We start from the raw sequence: 12,655 nt of genomic DNA, 5'->3' as shown, positions 1-12,655 counted from the left end.
CCACAAAGATTTATACTGTGTCTTCTTTTAGAAAGTTTATAGGTTTAATTTTTACATTTCTGTCTGTGATCTATTTTCAATTAATTTTATTTGTTATATAAAATATGGGTGTTCAGATTCCAGATTGATTCTTTTGCCTGCAGATACCCAGCTGTCCCTGAACCATTAGTTGAATAGACTATTCTTTCAATGGAGTGTTTTTGGCCCCCTAGTGGAAAAGTGTCTGTAAATGTAAGTTTTTCCCCGTGGGTTTTTATTGTGTCTTTTAGATTTATTTATCCAAACTTATGCCAGTATCATACTGACTTAGTACTATAGCATTTTAGTACACTTTAAAGTGAGTCCTCCAACTTTACTCTTCTTTTTCAAGGTTGTTTTTGCTGTCCTGGGCCCCTTGCACGTCCATGTGAATTTTGGGATCAGTTTTTCAATTTTGCATAGAAGTCAGCTGGAATTTTGATAGGGATTCCACTGAATATATAGTTCACTTTGAGGATTCTTAACATTTTTAATAATATTGTCAATCATTCCATGAAAATGGGATGTCTTCCATATATGTAGATCTTTTAAAATTTATTCTGGTGATACTTCAAAAAGTTCAATGTACAAATCTTGTAAATTTTTGTTAAATGTATCTCTCACTTTATTTTTAATGCTGTTGTAAATGGAAAGGCTGAATTTCTTATGGGTGGGACTATGTATCAATCTTCTTATTTGTAGAATTCCTTCACAACAAATACCCTTGGTATATATTTGCTACATAAATCTATCCACAACTATTCCCCGCCCTGTGTTATAAGAAACCAAGACCCAAGGTAAGCTACTTGAAAACACCTATGTGGAAGTGAGAAATGAGACCCTTGGGTGGGTCTTTGTGCAGATGATACTGAGAGCTTATTCTGAATGGCTTCTTCTTAATTACTTTTAAACAACCCTTTCAGTGTATTTAGTCAGATACATTAAGATTATGCCCTTTTGATGTGCGGAGTAGCTAAGACTATAATTTTCAAATAAATTCTAGTGAGAGTGTTGTACTTGAAACCTAATTTGCATCAATCTTTGAAGATTTATGTTTCAGGAGCTTTGACTAAAGAACAAATGTCTTTATTCTATAATGAGAACTAAATGCTCAAGCAACATGTAAGAGTTTGAGCAAACTGCCCCCGCCCCGTAGTGCTGGGTGGCTGCAGCTGTAACTGGAGTCAGCACTTACCTCTCCCAGTATGCTTGTGCTGATCTGCTCAAAGTGTTTCGTCCAACAGTTTGTCAGTAGTCTGTTGGACAAAGTCATAAAACATTGATTGAAGGTTGCTAGAATGCAATATATTCTTATTAATATTAAGTAAGCACATATTGAATGCTTACTGTATGATGGAATTGCCCCTCAGCCTCACATGAATATTATTTCTCTTGAAACCTCACATATTTCCTTGTTATTCTCACTTTACAGATAAGGAGACTGAGAATTAGGTCTTCTCTCTTTTGGGGGGAGCTCATTATTAATGATGGGCAGTTGTAAGGAAAAAGATATTGATTCATCATGAGAAAATATTTTTGTGAGAGTCAGCAATGAAGAAGATGAACACTGAAGAAGGTGATCATTGTTCGAGTGAGACAAGCCCTGGGTTGTGCGGAGTCAGCATCCCTGTCCTAGACACGGCACGTGTAGAGCTGCGTGGTGGGTGAGGCGGCGCGGCCGTGCAGGGAAAACGGATGCTGGGGCCTTAGGCTGTGCTCAGGCCTGGTTGGGCTTTCTCCTAAGGGGAGTGAACCATCATTGACAGATTTTAAGTAGGAGAGTGGGGTGCTCTCATAGTTCATATTTGTCTTCTAGAATGTTTGGAAACATTTAGAAGGCTTGGCAGGAGATGATGTGATGAGTCAGAGTAGGGTGGCTGTGAGGTGTAGCAGTGTCCAATTTTCAAGTGGTTTTCAGGCCCAGGCTTGTGGCTTAGTAGCCGTGTCAGTTTGAATGACGCACGCAAGGAAGTGAAACAATTTATCTAATCAATTGAAGCAGTGATGTACCCAATTCCCAGGACTATTGTGGAGATCCAGTGAGATACACTGTGCAGTGTGCAGCGTGGTCTCCAGCAGAGAGTCAGTGCTGAGTGAGTGCCAGTGAGTATCTGGTAGGTCAGTTGAGGGTAGTGGGACTCGGTGTCTGAGGATATCTGGTCCCTGAAGGAGGGGTCCATTCACATCTGTGAGTGATGGGCCTGAGTTGGGAGACGCAGGGAGACCTTACCCTCCGACCAGGGGCCCTGGTAAGGACGGCTATGGGAGGAACACCGTGAAGTCAGCTCTTTGCATGTGGAGTTGGAGCTGCCTTTGAGACAACTAACTGCAGTGTCACGAGCTTAAAGAGGAGATCTGGGCCCAGGTTGTGCATTTTCCTAAAATCTCAACTCCTAAGGACGCCGAAGTATTGATCACTGAACGTGAAGTCATACTTTAAAGGACAAACGAATAGTAGTATTATCTCTGTCATCAAAGCTCACGTCTATTTATTCATCACTCACTTTGCTAGTTGGGTACTTACAGAGCTCACTTCACCGTCCTCCCGTGGGCTCAGGCTCCACAGAAAAGAGCTGGTGAGACTCCCTCTTTTCTAGAATAAGACACATTTAGCTTGTAGACTTCTGTACCTCGCCAGACATAGGAAATTAGTTTGTTGGTTTAATTGTATTTTCTGTTGGCCATGTCCTGACAGGAGAGAAATTTTACCTCATGGTCATGTTTCAATTAGCTGTTACTGAGAATTGCTGATCTGATACATAGTGTATGTATTACATTAACTTTGTAGAGTAGTTATCATTTTTCTGTCTTTGCGCTTTAATTTTGTTTGCCCCTTCAGTGTTCTATTCTTTTTGGGGCCTTATTTTTTTTTTAATTAAAAAATGTCTGTTAGCAGTTAAGAAAAAAAAGCAAAGAAAAAATGCACATGAGAACTAAATTTAGAAAATGTCTAGTGTGTTTTCTGTCTCGGCAATGGAGGGTACTAGAAACTCCTGAAAACCTTCATTACACAAGTTCCTTAAAATGCTGATTGAGAAATAAAACCTTCCTTCCTCATCTTTCAAGCTGCACAACTCATTGTCAAGAAAGTGAGGGAAAATTCTCAGAAGCCAAGACAAACGAGAAAGCAGGGTTTCTGAGAGATACGTGAGCGTTAGAAGCCGTGGTGTGCTGGTTGGCTCCTGAACTGATTTTCAGTTGCCTTGACAGGAGGGAAGGATGTGAGCCCCAGGCCTCTCACACTAGGAGTTGGATGGGTGATCATATAATGGGCCAAGCCCATCCTGAGAATCTTGCTTTACTAAAGGGTGAAATAGGAAAAAAAATTCCTCAAGACAAGAAAGTAAGAAAAGTCAATTTTGTTGGAAGAGGGGAAAAATAACAAATCCAAAGTAAGGATATAGTTTAAAGCTGTTCTGGCATGAGAGTGACCACAAACTCCTGGCAGAAAAGCACAGCTACTCCTTGATTGATAAGTTGTATTTTGAATGAATCAGTGAACAGCTATTCCGAAAAAGGCCTCCAGAGTCTTGTGGATCAAGATAATGGACAGCAAACACCTCTCTTCCAAGGTCTCATTCAAATAACCAGAAAGGTTTTAAAGGAAACTAACAATAATCTGAGTTGTATTTATTGACATTACTATATGCTAAGAATTCAGAGGTGACTATGGAGTTGTCTCCTCTTTTATGGACCTTATTTTCTCTTTGGGGAGAAAAATGACATAGTTGGGTATCTTGGTGGAGGGAGGTGTTAGTCTGTTGCAATTAGCCAGGAGAGGAGATTAAGAAAACAGTGAAAGATGGGTGAACTTTTTAGCTGAGGACAGTCTTGTTCACTTGGCTTTTAATTGCAGGCTCAATGAGCTGTCACTGGAGGGACTAGATCTTACGGAGGATGGACTTAGCTCAGGCCTCTTTTGAATGGACAAGTGAACCTGGAAAAAGACAGTCAAATCTGTGCAGACATTAAAGTTCACTTGAACGTGCTGCATCCCTGAGCCAAAGATAGGACAAATATGCAGCAATTCTTGAGGACAGAAGAGTGGTTTTTAAGGTTCTTCAAGAATGAATCCCATGGAACCGAGATGGCCAGTTGTCAAACTGAGACTTTGTTCTTTGGACGGTGTACCCAGCAAGGGTATTGGCCTTTTATATGTTTCCATTTGTCTTTAATACATGTCTGTTGATGAGGACATGGGCACAAATGTTTGACACCTTGTCGAGGCGATTTTGGATACCTGCTAGAAGCACGGGCACAGTTGTGGCTGCTTCATACATCTTGCAGCCCATCCCTTTCCCCGGCTCCGTGATCACGGCAGAGTGGTTCCTTGTTGACCTGTCCGTTTCCTCTGTGACATCATAACCCATGAAAAGACCGGAGCATATTAACTTGGCTTTGTTAAAGTCAAAGAAACAGATCAAATATGGAGTCAGATTTGTTCTTTCCTATTTCAGTAGTACCATGGAGATGGCAGTTTGGGCAGCTTTTTGTAGTGTCCTGGAGGCTTTCTCTCTCAGCTTCTGGGTGCCTCTATTGAAAACCCTTCATTGCTGTCTGGCCTGCTGGTAATGCACACTGCCTGTTTTGCCCTGAAGATGTGTTCTGTTTATAAACTCATCTCTACTCCTTGGAAAACAACTCAAGAAAAACTCAGTTGGTTTTCCACCAGCCATGGGCAGGGGTGAGGTAAACCGTGTTATTATTTCATAAAATAATAGTAATAATAGTAATAGTCATAGTAGTAGTACTTGTAGTAATAGTAATAATAATAATAATAATAATAATAATAATAATAATAATAATATTAATAGAAGTCTTAAAACAGGACAGAGCACATTGGAGAGAGTCAAAAAATGCTTTCTGGCTTAAATCAAAAGTGATGACTAGTGATTCCATGGCTGCTGTATTTGCTAAGCTAATTACTCCTTTGCTCCATTACACATTTCTTTTATCTGAAAAAGAAATACAAGGAAATGGTTTAAAAAAAACTCAAACAGAGCACAAAAATACACAAGTGAAAGAAGTTTTCCCTCATCCTCTGTTCTTTCAGCCCTCTCTGGAGATGCCTCTGTTTACTATCCTTTGGGTGCTTTTCCAGATATGCTTTGCACATTCCCACCTATGTATGTAAATTCCTTTAAAATTTTAGTTATTTTTAACTTAAAGGGATTTAAATCCTCAAGTGGCTTCTGGCCGGGTAATAGAACAGAACAAATCTGACTCCATATTAGATTTGTTCCTTTGAATTTAACCCTGTGCTCTGTCACCTAGGCTTCATCTTGCTTGTAAAACAATGTTGCCTAGAGCCTGAAATAAACAGGAGACCCTATTCTGAAGGCTCTGACCTTTAAGGATATTTAACACTTTTTCATTCATTAAAAGATAGCAAATTGCAGAATAGAAAATAACGTTTCTTTTGTTGGAGGTTTACAGGGATCTGACCCACGCAGATAGCTGCAAGAACAAAGGATTCTAACAAGAAGGAATTCCTACACTAAGAAGTTTGCACTAACCAAGCACATAGGAAAGGAGCCTGAATTGTGACTTGGGGAGATGGTTTTCCAGGACATTAGTTTGCCATCTAGGTCTACAGAAACTTGCTATTCCATGCCCCAACATCTGGTCTCCCAACTTATTGGCCTGTCCTGCACTGAGGAGAATGAATTTGGACTTGGTAACACTCCTATCTACCTAGAAAGCTGGGCACTGGAGCTGAGTGTTATGGAAACAGGCCAGCCAAGAAAAAAGCATCAATCGGAGTGTTGGAGTACTCAGAATTATTATGGCGGTGGGCTCAGAGGGGCTTCGGCTCCGAAGTTTTGAGTACCTCCAAGACGTGCACATGAGGTTTTAAAGGCTTGATTACAAGTAAGGGGGGATTAGCCAATAAGGCTCAAAGAACAAAAAGCAAGGAATAAGTACACTGGAGCTTATCAATTTGTAACAGATCACATTACTGACACTTGTTGAGCTTGGAATTACGAGTTAGGTTGTTAGGCCAATAAACTGACACTAAACTTCAGATTTACGAGATAGCCCAGCAGAATTTAGATCAGTAAACTGACACTTATCACACTTAGATTTGTGACTTAGCTTGTTAGCCCAGCTGGACTTTTCCTTCACATGAGGACAGCTCTCCCACACCCAGGGAACTACTGTGAGCCCTTGATGTTTCCACTAGGGTGGGTATGGTTTACCCAGGAGGGATGGGGACTATGCACCAACACTCAGGCAGTCTGCTCTGTCTGGGGCTCTGATCTTCTACCATCCCGCTCCCCGCCAGCCCAACACCTGGGACAGTGGAGCTAAGGCAGAGATCCTGCCTGCCTGTTTCCCAGCGTGTAAAAGGGGAATATGTGCTCTTCCCAAGGTAGTTCTGAGCGACAACACCTGCGGGTGCTTGGTTCTCAGAGCAACAGAAAACCCAGCTCCGCGTGGGGGCAACGGGTGTGATCTCCCTAGGGGTTCTGCAGAAGCATCGGATGGAGGGTTTGATCACGGTGGTAAAATTGAGCTGCGGGGCTTGAAGGGTAACAGAAGGGTACAGAGGCAGGTCTGCCGCCTAGGGGTGCCCCAGAGGTAAAGCTTTTTTTCTCCAACTCCGCTAAGACCCTCCCTTCTCCAGAGCCCTTCCTTCTCTCTGCTCATCCTGTCCATCTGTATCCCTCCAATTTTCCCGTCCTCTCCACCCGCTCCCATCTTCTCCCTCCCTCGCTGTCCCACCTTCTCTCACAGAACCCAGAGAGGATCGCTGGCCCTCCTGCGCATGCGCAGTCAGTGCCAAGTGGTCCGCTGGTTGGGAGCTCCATATCCGAGCCGGGGATCGGGCCCTAAGGCTTCTCAACTATGTCGCCCGGTAGGCCTTTGGTTCCTGCCTGGGGCCGGGGCCTCTGACTGTGGAAGTGCAAGGTGGGGGGCTCCCAGGAAAGGGGTCAGGCGGCTGCGGGAGGGCGGTCCGCCTGTCACAGACCCCAAGGGCGCTAGTCAGCCCGTGTTCAGATGAATTGCTCAGGCCAGACCACTCTGCCAGCGCCACCTGCCCCGGCGCCCCGGCCACAGTGTCCAGGGCCTGGTGTGCACCTGCCACCTCTCACCCAGCCGGGATCCCCTCAGTCCGCGGCTTGCGTCCCATTCCCCTCTCCCTCCCGCTAGTCCTCTCCTCCCGGGCTTCCTCTCCTCGTCCGCCGGCCCGTCCCCGCCCCTGGGCGGGCTGTGTCCCGGGCGGGCGGGGTCTGCGGACCCGGACGGGGGCGGGCGCCTGGGACCGGGGCTGGGGCTGTCCTCCGAGCGAGGCTGCAGCCCGCGTCCCCCTCCCCGATTTCACTGCCCCGCGACCCCGGGGCAGCCCTGCTCTCCCTTTCCCGCTCCCTGAGGACCAGCTCTGTGGCGTGGGCGCTGCTACCTGGGCTGAAAGCCTCCGGCTCTAACGCCCAGCTTCTCCTGTTGGAGTTGGGAAAAGGGAGCGTCACTGCTAAGCGAGGTTCTGTCTCCCCCCTCCATGTTTCTGCCGCAGGTAAGTACCTTGAACACTTTCAGGTGTTATGATGGAGGTGCTTGTTGATGTCACGTGTTTTTATAGTGAGAGGGATTGCAGTGGTGAAAGCAGGGCTTGGTTCTGTTAAAAATGTGCTGAAGGCATGAGGCTGTGACATCCTCCTTCCTTCCCTCTCCCAGGGTGAAAGGAGTGATCCTCGATTTTCAAAAGATAGTTACAGTCCCTTACTAGCCCAGCCCAGCTAGTGTGTGTTAACAGGAACAGCACCACCAGAGGCCTTGGAGACCCAGGGATATTGCAGTCCTAAAGTGCTCCTGGCATAGTTTGGCTTGTTTAGGTTTTTTGTTTTTCTTAAATTGTGGGACAGACTAGTGTATAAACTGAAAAATAATTGTCAAGAAATAATTTTCATAGGACAGTTTTATTGTGATATAGTTCACACACCATGAATTCCATCCATTTAAATGGTACAATTCAGCAGCTTTTTGCATATTCACAGTGGTGCATGCATTATTATTCCAGAACGTTTTCATCACTTCAGAAAGAGCAGTGGAAATGAATGACATATCCACCCCTCCCAAGTGGTGGTTCTAAAGAAATTTCTTGGCTATTCCTGACCATAAATTAACTTGTTATATTCCAAGAAAAATCTGGTAGGAATTCTAACCAGAATTGAAATGAATCTGTCTATCAAAACAGGAAGAATTTATACCTTTATGGCATAAACTTCTTCTACCCATGAATATATCTGGGACCCTATCTTTTCATCTGACCAGAGCCTGGCCCATGTGAAGTCCTCACTACTTTTTGGGCTTGTGAATGATGAGATTGTATACATCGTTAGTTGCAACTGTAGCCTTTCACAGAAGAGAAAAGTAACCTCAGTGAAGCAAGTGACTCTCTGATGGTCAGAAAGAGTGACAGCCAGTGCTGGAGTGATCCAGTGGACTTGGTGTTTGCAGCTAGATTTCTCGACCACCTACAGTTAAGGGGATTAGAGAGTTCTTTTATTTTTTCTTAATGGCATTGCATTTATTTTTACTTATTTTTTAAAATTATTTTTTATTTAAGTGTAGTCAATTTACAATGTTAGTTTCAAGTGTACAGCAGAGATTCAGTTATAAACATATGCATATGTATATATATATATGTTTTAGATTGTTTTTAGTATAAATCACTACAAGAAATTGAATATAGTTCCCTGTGTTATGTAGCAGGTCCTTGTCATTTATTTTATATTTACTAATTTGTATCTGTTAATCCCCCCTTTCCTGCCTGCTAAACACAGTTTGCTTTCTATGTCCATGAGTCCATTACTAGGAGCACCATTTTTCCTAGTAATATATGCTCTTTTGCTGCTTTCAGTTTCAGTAATTCCATCTTATCTGTGGGCGCTTTTCTTCTGGTGGCCTTAATGTGGTTTGCACACGTGGTAATAGAGATCTGTATTTGGGAGAACCCCAGGCCTCGTGTAGTCCCTGGTACAGAATGCCCACTGAATTGATGCTTGAACTGGGAAAAAAGCACAGTAAATGTTGGAATTTCCACTATGGTTGAGAATTCTATAACCTCTTTTGACAAACTTAATATTGGCTGCACCCATTCTGGGTAATTTGGTGGAAATTCATGTTATGGTGGTGAAGAGACGGGGCCTTGTATGCTTCTTCTCTTTCTGTTTTCTAACACTCATTCTCCTGGGCCTTCCAGATCCTCCCCTAGAAGTGCCAGGTCTGGCTTGGTGCTGCGCTGAGGCAATATTTGTTAATAAGGCCCTTTCCTCATCTCTTCTGAGCCTCCGGTTCTTTCTCTGCACAATGAGGGCTTAGACTAGATAACTACTTTGCAGTTTCTTTTAAAGCCATGTTTCCTTTGAGAAACAGAAAATGCAAATCTCTCCTCTCAAACCAACCCTTTAGATTTTGAAAAATCCTCCAAGGAGTGACATAGCTCTTTGTGGAAAATGAATGTGATTGTGATTCCAGGTGACACAGAAAAGACTATTCAGAGATTGATTGCAGGGAGAGGGCAGGAAAGGGGCAGTATGTCACACTTTCTAGTGTGAGCACTGGAGCAGGGGCTTGGATTTAAATACGGTGTCTGACGTGGCCTCTCTCTAATCTTGTAGAATGTGATAAACTACTCTACCTCAGTTTCTTGATGTGTCAAGTTGGGGTGATAATATTTTAAGGCTTTTGTGAAACATTATGCACATAAGCCATTTGTGTATGGGTAGAAACAAGACCTGCTAGGGATTCAGGGATTTGTTTAAAAAAAAAAAATCTTGTCCATAGCACTCTGTCTGTGTGTATTTAGTAGTTCCTGAAGGGTGAGGGTGAGTCTAAAGTCCATCGTGGGACAGGTGGCCCATGATTCTCTGTGCCCCTGAATGCCCCCTCCTCCCCAGTCCTCTTCCTCAGTCCAGGATGAAGTTCCCTAGTAGACTTACTCAGAGGTCTTGTGAAAATGGCTATTCATTTTATTGTTTCACCAAGAAGGGCTGCCATCATGATCTCTGTGGTCAGGTTTTGAAGGGCTGCCATCATGATATCTGGTAAGAATTCTATGGAATTGGGTGTTTCTATTTAATGAAAAGAAAAGAATTACAAATAGAAAATTAGAACAAGGATGGTCACATGGGCTCTTGGAAGTGGACACCATTAGAAGTTGGAGGGACTAGTGGGCTCAGTGGGAATGTTAACTGAGTGTATCTCATGGGCTGGGCATTGTCCTATTTGTACTGTGTGTTCCTTATTTGAGACAGTGAGCTCACCTAACCTCGAAAACCTCTTTAAAAAATTAGACTTTTTATTTTGAGATGTAATGTAGATTCCCATGTGGTAGTAAGAGATAATATGGAGAGAGCCTATGGACTCTTTGCCCAGTTTTCCTTAATGGTTCCATCTTGCAATATTGGGGTACAATTCATTACTGACTCACTAACAATTTGAGGTTTGTGTTATTGCCCTCATTTCTATTCATGATTAAATTGGGGCTTAGAGAAGCACACAGGCCTGCCCAGGTCACCCACATTGTTAGTGCAGAGTCTGGTGAACGTGGGCTTGGGATTTCCAGGAAGTATCATTATGATGGTCTTTGGCAGGGAGCAGCATTCACTTTGCTTGTTTATTCATTCATTCAAAAAACATTTATTGAGTAAATTCTGTGGGTCAGATGCTTTCTTAAGGTTATCTGATTCTTCAGCAGTACTGAGAACCAGGTAATGTTTATATTTTTTAAACTGAGAAAATTAGCTCTGAGAGGTTATAACTCCCCCAAAGGAAGAATAGCTCATAAAGGGGGGATAGTACATTTGTACAGTCACCACTTTTTATGCAGGTGGTACCCTAGGCATTTTACATTTGCAAACATCCGTAATCCAGATATATTCTTGCAAGGCAAGGATTTTTTTAATTGATGTATAGTCAAGTTTACAATGTTGTGTCAATTGCAAGGTGTTTTTTGACTTTTGAATTAAAAAATACTTTTTCAGGAGGGAAATTAGGTGTATTTATTTGTTTGATTTTTTAAAATGAGGTACTGGGGTTTGAACCCAGGACCTCGTACATGCTAAGCATGTGCTCCACCAATGAACAGTACCCTCTACCCCAAGGCAAGTTTTCTTATCCATTATTATGAAGCTTAGGAGTTCAAATAAATTGAATAGAATTCCAGATCTTTTGATCCTACTGTGGTCCTTTTCTTTATATTCTGCTGAAGGGGTTTGGGGAAAGCATATCCTTTGTTCATTTCTTTATTCAGCATTTTTGAGTAGTGACTTTATATCAGAGCCTTGCTAGGTGCTTGGAAATAGAAAATAAGAAATGACACTTCTCTGCAGGGGCAGGAAGCCTAGACCAAAAACTGGGTAATGTGATCCGAGCTACAGTAGCCATGTGCAGACTATGAGGACAAACTGTACCCCCGGATTTGCTTTGGCTTCCCTTGCCTTCTGTCTGGTACACACCAGGTCACCGCAACCCAGATGGGCCCATAGCACACAGCAGAGTATGTACCTCAATCTCCTCTCCTGTCTCGGCAGGGCCTGCAACATGAGCATCCCTGACTACGTGCAGTGTGCTGAGGACCACCAGACTCTTCCCGTTGTAGTCCAAACCATGGAGATCATCTCAGAGGAGAATTTCTTTTGCATCTATCAGCTACTCACCTCGGTGAGCCATATCAGCCCATGTGGCTCCCAGTGGACACTCTGTATCCACTACAGGCACCGCTATGTGCCCGAGAATGGGTGGAGCGTCTTCCAGAAACACTGCAAGGTCGTGGGCCTTGTCACCATTACCGACTGTCTCTCTGCCAAGGCCTTGGAGAAGCTCCACGTGCAGAGGAGCTGTATGGCACCTCGATAATGACTCTCAGCTCTTTGTCTTTGTACTGCATGTGGAGGAAGTCGAGCAGCCGCGCACCGACGTTGCCTTCAAATTTAGAGGACTGCAGGGTGTTGGAGAAGAGGATCGAGGACTTCACTGAGTCACTCTTCATCTTGCTCAAGTCCAAGTGGCTGGATGGTGGCCCCAAGAATTCTGGGGACAAGATTCCCCTCCTCTGCATCCTGTTTGAGAAGGAGGACTTCATGGGACTGGACACAGACAGCAGGTAAGTTTACCTGGAGGCCAGTCCACCCTGGCTTTGTGCCGGATTGCTTCCCTACATCCAGAAAGGGATCAGCAAGGAAGTAGTCTGTCTTGTAGCCAAGGGGGGATGGAGATGCAGCCCGCCGGTTTCCAGACATTTCAAAGTGAATCCGCCTTTGTTTCAGAGAGATCCTTTTAGGGTTAGTGTGGACACTTACTCCCGCTTTACAGCCATGACCATGGTGGGACCCCTGGGGTTGCTGTCCAATAAAGTAGCCAAAGCCACTGATGCTAGGAGCACTGGGGAGGAGGCTGGACTGAGCTGAGATGTGCTGTAGGTCAAATGCACATCAGACACTGAGGCTTGTCTAGTAAAAGTATATAAACTATCTCTTTACTTCCTATATTGCTTACATGTCAAAATGATAGTATTTTACATACAGTAGATTAAGTAAGATCTGTTCTTAAAATCAGTTTCTAGTATTTGTTTTTTGTTTGTTGGTTTGTTTCTTTGTTTACCATTTTAAACGTGGCAAATGGGAAACGTTAT

At 43.6% G+C, this 12,655-nt stretch overlaps 1 protein-coding gene across 2 annotated transcripts in view; it reads left to right on the top strand.

Moving 5' to 3' along the window:
• Window positions 1-12,121, top strand: part of LOC140691492 (uncharacterized) — a 1,216,370-nt gene extending 1,204,249 nt beyond the window's left edge. The window contains exons 1-2 of one of the 2 annotated variants that reach the window (XR_012067174.1): window positions 7,357-7,534; window positions 11,556-11,834. Coding sequence is in view for 1 of the 2 variants with exons in the window: in XM_072955137.1 (XP_072811238.1) it covers window positions 11,556-11,880 (325 nt within the window). In the remaining variant the exon portion in view is untranslated. Of the gene's footprint in view, window positions 1-7,356; window positions 7,535-11,555 lie in introns of those variants that run through there. The other variant, XM_072955137.1, reaches the window with a different exon arrangement.
• Window positions 12,122-12,655: the final 534 nt, after the last annotated feature.

The sequence above is a fragment of the Vicugna pacos genome, chromosome 35 (genome assembly GCF_048564905.1).
Source record: "Vicugna pacos chromosome 35, VicPac4, whole genome shotgun sequence".
Classification (NCBI taxonomy): domain Eukaryota; kingdom Metazoa; phylum Chordata; class Mammalia; order Artiodactyla; family Camelidae; genus Vicugna; species Vicugna pacos.
This window is presented reverse-complemented; position numbering and strand designations above follow the sequence as displayed.